The sequence below is a fragment of the Panthera tigris genome, chromosome D3 (genome assembly GCF_018350195.1).
Source record: "Panthera tigris isolate Pti1 chromosome D3, P.tigris_Pti1_mat1.1, whole genome shotgun sequence".
Lineage (NCBI taxonomy): Eukaryota > Metazoa > Chordata > Mammalia > Carnivora > Felidae > Panthera > Panthera tigris.
In genome coordinates, this window is record NC_056671.1 from 31,213,789 (window position 1) to 31,225,825 (window position 12,037).

Here is a 12,037-nt window from a genome sequence, read left to right on the forward strand (position 1 = left end):
ACAAATAAGAAAAAGGAAGATTTGCCATCAAGACACTAAAAAATATTTTTCCTTTGAAAAATTTCCAAAAATGACCTGCAAGCTCTGAGGGTAATTCCAAAACTGTTCCGAGCACTGGCAACAACAGTGGAGGGACAATCTGTGCTACTCGCATTGCTGCAAAGACAAATCTTGGCCACTGAAAAGGTCTTTCTACTTTTGTTCAGATGAGAATCTGCTATATTAACAGCTGTGGCCCAGCAACCTGATCCAATTTTTGCTAGCAACTTGGCCTCCTGTTTCTCTTACTTGAAGGGAGACATTCTCACTCTGAAGCTGTTAAAATTATCTATCTTCCAATGCTTCAATCAGATACACCAAAGGGTAAAGCCTTTTAAATGACCAGTCTGGTGGCTTGACTGCATCCTCACTTATTCAGGGAGAAAACGGCTTGACTGCCAAGAGGAAATCTGTGCTTGGAGTTTACAGTAGGTGCTCACCTACCTCTTGCAGTCCCTGTGACATCAGGAAATGTAGTTTCAGTGGCTCATGAAATAATGGAGAATTGTTATGGGACAAAGTTGACAACAAATACCCCTGGTCTCACAGTGCAGCAAGAATCTCCCTCACCCACAGAGAAACTATCCCCTGCCATCTTTCATCTCAATCTGATGCTAAATAAAGCCAGAGGGGCTCTCTTTTCTGTAGTTTGGAGTGTCAGAGACATGCCTATTATAACTGCCTCATCAAGCCCTTTAGTTCTTTTTTTTTTCGCACCTTACTGAAAATAGTTCATTTCTATCATTTTAGAAATGTTTTTCTAAATGCTTTTCTAAACCTAAGTAGAAATGAGAAAAGGCAGGTACACAGCAGTCTAGCTCTTTAGTCACTGTGGGAATGAACTGTGTGTGTGGTGACTCCCCTGACTCCCTGCACCCTTCATTGGGCCCAGGACACAGCCTGTGGGCTTTTCAAGCATGGTGACTTCTGAGCCACTGCAGTGGATTCCTGAGCTGCTTCTAGGGGTGTCCAGAACTGCCCATTCTCAAGCCACCCCTGCTCCCAAGGCCAACAAGAGGAGCCCACAGTCACCTCTACTCTCTTGGCCACAGACACCAGCCACAGAGACTGCCTTGCTCTGGGGCCTGGACTGAACTGCAGGGTCCAGAACAAACACATCCATCTGGGCAAAGGAGACACTGGACTCTGCTGGCCCAGACATACTTGGTTGAATGTCTAATCTTTCAGGAATGATCTTTACTTCCACAAAGAAGTTCCCTCCCATTTCTCTGGAAACCAGTGGGCCTCTTAGTCTATCTTTGTTTTCACCCTTGTGATAAAGACATAAGTGCAGGATATATTTTCTCTAAAAAACAACCACCACTGTGCAAAGCAATAGGTAGCAATGGCACCGCACCCACAACTGGGGGTTCCCCCAAGAGAGATGGAACCGTAGTCAAAAGGTGAGCACCAACCCATTCAGCCTGGCAACTGCTTCGTGGTCCCATCTTAGAGAGTGCCAGAGGCAGGAATAGAGGCCTGATATGCAGACTTTTCAAGAGAAAATGTAAACTCCAGTTTTTATGTGAAATCTCCCAATAGTTACTGTCAATCAAGTTTTGTCAAAACACCCTGTGGGGCAAACCATACACACTGGCCACATCTTAAGCCGAGTCTGCAACAGCTGTAGGGAGAGTCTCTGGGTGTGGACTTCCCCTATACTGGGACACTTTGGATCAGAAGAACTCCAGCTTCTGTACTGGTCACTGCAGTCATGTCCTCCTTCCAAACACCAGGGGACAAAACAAGCGGCCTCCTTCCCAGCATCCCACCTGCATCTCCCCCTGGAGCTGGTGCAGCACAGACTGTGCTGAGCGCTGGCTTGGCGCTGCTCTGTCTCCACAGGGAGGCTGAGGCACCTGTATTTTCCTGATTTAATCCCTGCAGCGGTTCCTAAGGAAGAAATGCTTGACATGACTCCTTCCATGAATTTTTTAATTGAAATTGCTGCTTTTATAGGTCCAATGGCTGAAGCGCTACAATTTCATACAGTTCATACAGGTAAGTAAAAAGGTTCTGTCCCTCTGCTGCTCCTCAGTAAGTGGCTGGCCACTCTGACCTCGCCCACTTCCCACTGCACCCTGGGCTGTCCAGGTGGGTTCAGGTGGCCCTGCTGGGTGGGGCTACAGGCTGTCAGAAAAGGCTGCTCATGCCCCCACGCCCACCCAGCTCTGGTAAGAGAGGCTCCAGTGATGTAAGCAAATACCTTTCAGGGCTGTGTCTGGAATATTTATGCCCCCTTATTGTCTTCCTATTACTTGGCAGTCTAAAGTAATGAAAAGAGATCTAGACAGTATCAAAGCTCTGAAATCACATAAACCCAGGCTCTAAAAAATAAGCTGAGGCTACCTCAGAAAGAATACATAGAGATTTATGTCACAAAGCCATTCACTGCTCTTTGCCATTAGATAAACATTTACTTTTCTTGATTTAAGCCTAGGTTGCTATTTTTCAATTTTATCCAGAAATGACTGTTACCAACAAATTCATGGCCAGTATTGTCCTGTCCCTGGGCTCCCCTGGCATGGTGTGTCAGAGACACCATGGTGATGAAGGCTGATTGGCCTGGGCCAATACAGATTCCCATCCATTCCTTCCTTGGCCAGAGGGACCTGGTACAGAAAGTGTGTGCTTCCAAAAGACACTTGGAACTGGCAGGGGAGACCCTAAGAGGGGGTGTCGCATGAGGAAGAAGGTGTGTGTGGTGGAGTCAGGGATGAAAGTGTCTTTGACTTTACAAAGCAAACCTCCCAGAATCAGGGTGAGCCTGGCATTTGGCCCAAGGGGGCAACTGTTCCAACCAACCATTTTCCAGAAGAATCTCCCTGAGAACTAGGAATATTCACAGCTAAGATTCTATCTTATTAACCTCAGTTCTGCTTTTCCCTTTAGTTGAAGTGCAAATCATCAGTGAGCAGAGGGGCAGCACACATCTTGGCAGTGAAATTTCCTCAGTCAAATCAGAACATCTACATGTACAACCTCTTCCTTGAAAACAAAATCCAACTATTGTCCTTTATTTTTTAATCTTGACTAGCAAGTCTTCTGGAAGAAATATATAAAAATAAACTTAACAAAGTGTTAAACCAAATCACATAGAAGTTGATAAATTAGATGCACAGCCCTTCTCACAAGTTTAAAATAAATATACCTTTTGGGCACCTGGGTGATTCAGTCAGTTAAGCATCTGACTCTTGATTTCGGCTCAGGTCATGATCTTGCAATTTGTGAGATCAAGCCCCACGCTGGGCTCTGTGCTGATGTCGCAGGGCTCTGTGCTGATGTCGCAGAACCTGCTTGGGATTCTCTCTCTCCTCTCTCTTTGTCTCTCCCTGCTCTCGCCTGCACAAGCTTGCTCTCTCTCTCTGTCTCTCTCTCCCAAAAATAAATAAATAAATAAATAAATATACCTTTTACTAACATGCTCATGGAGACCTCACATGGTTTTAGAACAAATGGGGCTAAAAGGCTCCCAGAAGTGAGGGGATGTCAGCAATGACAGGCTCAGACCATGAGATGCTCACCCAGGTGAGGCTGGAAGGGGCATTCCACAGCCACAAGCTGCCAACTAGAGGGTACTGCAGCCCCACCATTCAGGCTCCAGGGAAGGTGGGATTTAGATGCTGACATCGGGAAAGGTGTTTCAGTAGCCCTCAGGTGTTCTAGTGACAGGCATGAAACCACACAGACAGCAGTAACGACAAAGGCATCCATCTTCACCAGTCACCTTTCCCCCAAGGAGTACAAATATGCACAATGCCACTGGGAACCCAGGAGGCTGTCAGCGATGAGCTCTGTCAGTAAGAGCAGAGCCTTCCTTTCTCATGCTGAGTCCTCACGCCCCATCCCAGACTCCTCCTATAGCCAACAGCCACTTGATATATACAAATGGCCACTGGAGATCCCTAGCCTCTCCCAATTAAGATTGAGAAAATGCCAAGTAGAATTAGCCATCTGGATGCTGCTGATGGTAGCAGGGAGGGTCAGGGGCAAGGAAACCTCACATTGTTCCTTCATTATTTTGCTCAATGTCTGGTTCATGTCCAGTGAATGACTGAATGAACAAAGGAAAGTAGAAATGGGTAGGGGAAACTATTCCCAAGGCAGAGTCTCCAACCAGGACCCTCTGATCATGCAAGGGACCCCCAACACTTTCTGCCAAGCCTCTGGGAAGTGTACTCTTCTCTCTGTTGAAACCTCAGAGCCAGCCATGAGAGATCCACTTATGTTAATAGGCAACCTCTTTGAACAGCAAAGCACCTCTAGGAAGGATGGCATTCAACACTAGTGAGATTAGAGGTTCTCTACTTCGGCACTACTGACATTTAGGGTCAGATAGTTCCTTGTTGCGGGGGCTACCCTGTGCATTCCAGGATGTTTAGAGCATCCCTGTAGCATCCCCTAATTATGACAACCAAAAATGGCTCTCAATGTTGTCAAATGTCCCCTAGGGGGCATAATCACTCCAATTGGGAACCATGAGTGTATATTAATCAACTGCTCTCCCAGTACTGTACTAAGGGAAGCAGCATTTCTTCCTTATGCCTTATAAAGGCATTAGGGAGGAGAGGTAGAGAAGTAGGAGGCAAGAAGCCTGGTTGGGGGCACATTCCTGGGTGGAGAGAAAGAGTGTAAGTGGCCCACAGTGCTGTCTACATTTGTATTTGTGTTCAGAAGAAAAGTAAGGTTTTTTTTCTCACTCTCTCTCCTCTCTCTTTGGACTATACATTAGGCCAATAGTCCTAGTCATGATATGGAGCTACAGACTGGGCCTGAATGGTCTCTGGTCACTGTGTTAAAATACATCTTGAGTTTGAAATGGTGAACACATTCATGCTCTGTCTCTCTCTGTCTCAAAAATAAATAAACGTTAAAAAAATTTTTTTTGAAATGGTGAACACAGTGCATTGCTAAGTTTTGCAATATCCATATTCTCATTTTATTGAGGAAAATCCAAGCTTTGAGAAGCAACAGCAGCCAGTCAGTGCTGGGCCACTCAAAGAAAAGAAAAAATAGTATAGTAGTAACAAGAAATTGAACCCTAAGCTGTGTGCAGCCTGCATTTCAGAACTAGGGTCCAGCTCTCAGGGGTAAAACTTTCAGACGTTATTAACAAAATTAGGCACAGAGCGTGATAAAGACCTCTGCAGACACAATCACTAGATACTGATTATCTTCACTTGCTGTATAGCCCTGAAGGGGCATCTAAAAATCACTTAATTATCTTTTCAATGTCAAGAAATGGAGGCACTGTTGCCCAAGAAGTCCTGGAACAGGGTGGACACAGGTAAGCCACTGCCCCAGGAAGAGGCCTTGACACAAACCCATTCCCTTTTCTTAAAAAAAAAAAAGTTTATTTTGAAAGAGAGAGTGCACACGCACATGAGTGTGGAAGAGAGGCAGAGAGAAGGAGAGACAGAATCCCAAGCAGGCTCCATGCTGCCAGCATAGACCCCAATGCAAGGCTTGATCCCATGAACCATGACGATCATGACGTGAGCCGAAATCAAGGGTTGGATGCCCAACTGAGCCACCCAGGCGCCCCACTCAAAGCCATTCCCAAATGAAACAGAAGACACGTTCTGATTAAAACAAACTTAAAATTTCACTTTTCTGCCTTTGTAAAATTGTCATCCTGCTGCAACCTCTTTGCTGGTAAGGGTATAATTGTGTGTGTACCTGTCCCATCACCTGACTGGGTCATGGAGCTCCCAGTCTGAGGAGCAGACCCATGGGCAATTTGAGGATACATGGATGGGGGCAGTGACAGCAGGAATGGCCATATATGTACTGAGGAGTGGAAGAAGGAGCCACTTCACCAAGCAAGGTGAATCAGGTAGAAGCAAGATGATCCCCAAAGCAAATATGTGGGGAAGACAGAGGTGGGTGGGGACCCAGGATAGGCATAAGAAAAGCATTCTGAGTTCCCTGTGTGCAGTGACTCCAAATACCTCAGGCATTGGAATAGAAAGCCTAAGGCAGGGAACTTGGGTAAATTCATGGCAGGAACTTCATAGAAACTTGAGAGCTATCTATTGATGACAATGAATACGGATAGTTTTCCTCTTTCCCCCAAGGCTGGAGTCAGCATTTCCAGTCTTTGCATTAAGGCTTAGGCAAAGCAGTGATGGCTCATCCTTTTGCAGTTCTGAAACTGTTGCTGTGAGTATGATTTTCTCTCTGTCCTCTCCCTTTAAACTCAGGGGAGTTGTGTATATTCTGTGCTCAGAACTTCAGAAGAGTTAGTTCTCTCCTTTAGGTAACTGAACTGTCCTTATACAACAGTGGGGAATCTATAGGCATCAGGACACCAGCGTTCAGTGAGTCTGGACCCCTCAGTTACCAGACTGCTGGGATGACAAAGGGCCCGGGACCACAGGGAAACTGTCATGCTGTGAGGAAAGCCATGTTAATAGGGCCGGAGGAGGCTAGTGGGCCCAACTGGGGACCCAGAGAGACAAAGGAAGGGGACAGCAGAGGACAAGGGAAAGCAAGAGAGAGAAAGGGGTTCTTTCTCAGGACTGCTCCCCATAGCCCCATGGCATCCTGTCTCATCTCTGTGAGTCTGACGGGTGGTGCACAGCAGTCCCATCCCTTCCCTCTCTCCCTGCCTGCCACAGACACAGAATGCCCAGCAAACCTCAGTTCCTCCCATGAGGACAGCAGAGCAGATGGGTCACTGAGCAACTCTGCAGCCCTGATGAACTGTGACCCTGCCCTCCTGAGGGGTCCAGGGGCCCTGAGCCCAGTAGCCACTCTCCTATACCTGCCAGAACCCATGATGGCCTCCCTAGGCCAGTTACCAGACCTCCCTGGTCCTGACACATGCCCTGAGGGGCTGAGTATCCAGTATCATTTTTGCCCACCAGAAAACCAAGAACTTGTAATTGTCTAAACTCACATTCCCAAGCCTTTCACTGGAGGCCACGAAAATCACAGATTGTAAAAGCAGCTCAGAATAAAAAGTGCCAGTGGCCTTTTGCCTCCTAAGTGCAGATCACAGATCGGTTTAACTGAATATGTATTTTATTTTCCAGAGGAGTGACTCAGGGCAAGAAGTAGCCAGAAACTGTAAAAAGAACAACCTGTAGAGCCTTACTGTGGGCTGTTCTGTGAGTTCCTTACATAGCCCGGCCCAGCCTGATCCACTTGAGGAGGCCCTGAGCCCCTGCTGTCCTGCCACTTCTAGCTTGCCCACACCTGCCATGCTGCTGATCTCAGACAAGTGACGTCTTACAGATGCAGGTAGTGCTGCACAAATGCATTAAGGATCACCGGACACCTCCAGGGCCAGTTTTCAAAACAGGTCTCCATGTAACAGCATGGGTGATTTAGTGAAAGAAGCCAAACACAAAAGAACACCTACTGTATGATTCTATTGTTAAACATATTGTTTAGAAGCAGGTAAAACTAATCTGTGCAGACAGCTGTGCAGGTAGTTGTGACCTTGTGGGGGGCAGGCCTAGGAGTACGGCCAGAGTGTGTTCCTGGGGGCTGGTCCTATCTCTTTTCTTAGTGGTTACACAGGTGTCTTTAGTTTGTGAGAACTCACTGAGCAGAATTCTCATGACGCACATGCTTTTCTTGAAGTATCAGAACCTTCCATAGAGTTTTCAATGCTTTGGACCATAGCAGGTGGGTTCAAGAGGCCGTCCCGCTTTGGGGCTCTTACTGGCACCCAGCCTATTTGGAGCCCGAAACAGAGGCCTAGGCAGCACCGAGAGGCTCAGGCCACACTTACCGGTTGTGACCCGTCCTCCTGCCTCCTGCTTGGATGTGGGCGGTTGATGAAGGACCGTGTGGAGACTTTGTAGTGATTCAGTAGGCAGACAATGACCACAACCATCACCGTGACCACCACGACGATGATGATGATCTGGGCAAACTCCAGCTCCGCTGCGATGGGAAGGGAAGGCATATTAGCGACATATCCCCTGTGCAGTCACCCAGTTCTCTAAACAACACACCCACCAGTCACCAAGCGCTTCTTGCAAGCACCTGGTCCTCCCAGAGACAAACTATTTTTCCCCAGGCCTGCTGCCCAAGACCATTGTCAGACACACACACACACACACACACACACACACACACACAAGCACAAACAGTTGAATAACATTTGAAGAAAGAGAGACCCAGGCATGAGGCTCCTTCCAGTAGGCCTCTGGTGTTCAGCCCAAGCATGGTGCTCAGACAAACCTTGTCTTTGCAAATTTTATAATGAGTAGGGCCTTAGGAAAACGTATTCTGTTGGCTCTACAAGACCTCTAGAGGGGCTATGTTGTAACTGACCCCATTCACACATGGAACTCGAATATCTAGCCCAGTGTGCAGACCACCAGCTGGCCGCTGCACGCTGCCCCTTTGCCCTGGGCAGGCGGGTCCAGGAGTGCAGTCACCTCTCCAACATCTGATTGCTGGTCCTGCCAGATGGCCCTGCCACCCAGGGGAGGTAAGAAAGTCTCACAAAACTGAAGCTGCTCCTCCCAGTGTAATCTCTCCAGGAAAGTTAACCCCATCTTTATGGTTGAGTCACATTTCCCAAAGCACATCCACACAGAATCTACACATTATACTGAAGGGATAATATATTGATAAAAAGCTCCAACCTCCTTTACTCCTTTGCCTCCTTTACTTTGCCTTTGGAGGTAATTTAGAAAACACATCTCCACTGTCTCTAATCCTGCAGACACCATATTTTATGAGCAGTCGGAAACCAGGTTCCTGACACTGCCATTACAAAGGCTTTTCTAACTGCCATTAGCACACGCTTCACATTCTAGTACAGTGCCATGGAATTACTTCTAGCAAAACAGCGCACTGAGTTGGCAATTAAAGATGGGCAATTCAAGTCCTTCAGTTTTGCAGGGAGGAAGCAGAGTCCCATTGCTCAAGGTCAACCCTAGAACACACATTTCCTGCTTTCTAGCACTGCCTTGCTGCGTGTTGCCCACCTGTCTTCCTGAGTCTCCCCACACAATCAAAGGAAGTGATTGTGTAGGGGTGTCAACTTAAAGAGTGAGAGGCTCTGAAGATCGTGAGGAAGACAGCACACAACTTTGCTGTGAGGTGGGGAGATGTGGGGTTTAATGAAGAGCAAGAAAAAGGTGAGAGCTCTGTCAATTGTGTTACTGCCTGGAACCAGTAACACACACATGCATACACCCTACACATACACACATGCATGTATACACATGAGCACAGCAACACACATGTACACACACGGGCATGTTGCATTCATGTACACATATACACACATGTATGCATGTGTTTGAATACACACAGATGTGGATATACATACATACAGAGCATGCATATGCACATGCGTGCATATGCATACACACACACACACACACACACACACACACACGCTCTTGCTGCAGGACCCAGGCTGATAGCCAGTGGGGAGGTGTTATCTCTCACTGTATGGGCTCACATTTGGGATGATGCAGGAAAGGACTGGGGTAACACCCTCCCCCCCAAATCTCACCTATGTGCCCCCACCATCCATACTCTGGAAACAGAAGGGCTGGAACTGGCATGGGAGTAAATGGAGGGTGTTCCTGGATCCCACCATGTCCTGTCCTGTGACACTACCCCTCCACTCCTGCCTTCGGCCTCTACATACCCGAGGGACAAAGATGTACATACATGCTTGCTGGACCTGGCTGGACTACACCTGCACCTATCGTGGGGTTGGCCCAAATATGCACCCTGGAGAATGGAGAGCTGAGTATGGGGGAACCGAACTGCCATGCCAGTGTGCTAAGTGGCTGTGGCCAGGTGGGCTTGCTGAGTACAGCCCTAGTGGGCAGTGAAAGGGTGGATCTCATGGGCATGGCTGACAGAGAAGCCTGGCTGTCGGTGAGGCCCAGGTGCTGCGCTCTCCACCTCACCCCCATCTTTCATTGCTGTCATTGTTCTGGACACACCCCAAGGCCTAATGGCTGATCATCAGGTTAAATCATGCCCTGAAATTGACAAATGTTTTCTTTTCTCAAAAAAGCTTCATTGCTTTATGGACATGGAAAAATAGGAAAAGTGATGATTATAGTGAGGGGTCCTGTACAAAGTCTTCATGGGTTAATTCTTCACCTGAAGGACGTCTTTCTAGGTTATGTTTTCCTGAATATAGAAAGCTATGTAGATAACCATCTGTAGCAATGCAATCAAATTATATTTTCCATAATTCTATGGGCATTTGGGGTGTATCTATGATTTTTAAAAGGATTTTTATTATAAAAATAATGAAGACTTATTTAAACAATTTAAATTATTTAAACAATATAGAAGGAAATAGTGTACAATGTAACAGTCCTTTGTAGGCCTGCAGGATTCCCTGACCCCACCGAACCCCATGCCATCCTGGGGTTCACACAGTTCACCCATTGTGTATATCTGTGCATTTGCTTAATAAATAAGGGCTTTCTTCTTTTAATGAGTGGAATCATTGTACAAATACATTGCTGGCTTTTTTCCACCCAATGTATCATGGCATTTTAAAACAAGAATATATAAAAGCCAACCTCATTCTTTATGGTGGCTATCTATTCCAGAACACTGATATACTGGAATTTATATTTTCCAAGTGATAGATATTTAGGTGTTCCCCCTCCCCCTTTTTTTCTATTGTGACCAAAAGATTGTATGTGCATGTGTATGTATGTGTGTGAATGTGAGTGTTGACCCACATTTTAAGTATCCCTACAGGAAAGATTCCTAAAATTGAAATTTCTGGGTCAAGGACATATCCTTTTAAATGCTGATAGCTACTGAGACCCTGCCTTATGAGAAGGCTCTTGCCCCACATGCTCATCAACACTGAATACTCACCCTTCTCATCTGCATGAATCTGATAGACAAAAACATATATCTTGTTTTAATCTGTTTTACCAGTAATTTTAGGTCTTTCCCTGATTGGCAATTTCTTTTTCATAATCATGTTAGTTCATATCAGTTTATTTGTAATTTCTTGTTTACTGGTAAGCAGTCTTTACATATTATGACTACAAATCTTTGTTACATGTGCTGCAAGTATTTTCTCCTAGTCTGTCACTAACTTTGCTGTGAGCTTCTCTATAAAAGATATAAATGTTTATGTCATGAAGTACTTTTTCTTTTATGGCTTCCAAGCTTCCTGTTTGATTAAGAAGGCCTTCTCCAGTATTCTAAAAATATTTTTTTCTAAGATTTTTATAGATTGCATTTTTATGTTTAGATGTGTGTTCGCTCTGGACTTGATTTCTTTTGGTCTGAGACAGCACATGGAACATTTTATATCTTCTGAAGGACATGGATCTTCTGATCTAACAGCACATTAAAGAGTTCATCATAAGCATGAATAAGAAAGATCTTAGTTGTGGAAAGTGTATGGAATCTTTCTTTTAAAGGGGACTACCTGCTCTAAGGTTGTGTTTCATCAGCTTTCTTGTCAACATGCTATGTATAGTGGGCCCTCCCCTGGCCCTGCTAAGGTGCCAACAGCTGGAAAGCACCGCCCCCCTTCTCCCGCCCCACCAAATGTCCAAACTTGCTGCACTTCCTCCCACGCTCCTGCTTTGCTTAATACCAACAGTTCTCCAGTGCTTTCATCTCAGGACCCCTCTACACTCTTAAAAGCTACTGGTTACACCCCAAAGAGCTTTATTTGTATGGATGACATCTATTGATGTTTGCCATATTTACATTCAATACTGAAAATTTTAAATATTTATTTATTAAAAAAGAAAAATTATATATTAAAATATATAACAACTATATATGCTATTTTCAAAACAAATTTATTTATAAGGGTGGCATTTCTTTACACTTCTGCACATCTCTTATATGACTTTTTCAAATTTCTTTTAATGTTTATTTATTTTAGAGAGAAGGAGGGAGGGAGGGAGAGAGAGAGAGAGAGAGAGAGAGAGAGCGAGTGAGCGAGTAAGCACAAGCACAAGCACAAGCTGGGGAGAGGCAGAGAGAAAGAGGGAGACACAGAATCTGAAGCAGGCTCCAG

The 12,037-nt window shown here is 45.7% G+C and overlaps 1 protein-coding gene across 11 annotated transcripts in view; it reads right to left on the bottom strand.

Moving 5' to 3' along the window:
• The window catches only part of LDLRAD4 (low density lipoprotein receptor class A domain containing 4), a 172,671-nt gene that overhangs the window by 21,444 nt on the left and 139,190 nt on the right, over window positions 1-12,037 (bottom strand). For all 11 annotated transcript variants that reach the window (XM_042961948.1, XM_042961943.1, XM_042961947.1 and 8 more), the window contains one exon: window positions 7,781-7,935. In XM_042961948.1, the coding sequence (XP_042817882.1) occupies window positions 7,781-7,885 (105 nt within the window). In that variant the 5' untranslated portion in view covers window positions 7,886-7,935. The remainder of the gene's footprint in view (window positions 1-7,780; window positions 7,936-12,037) is intronic.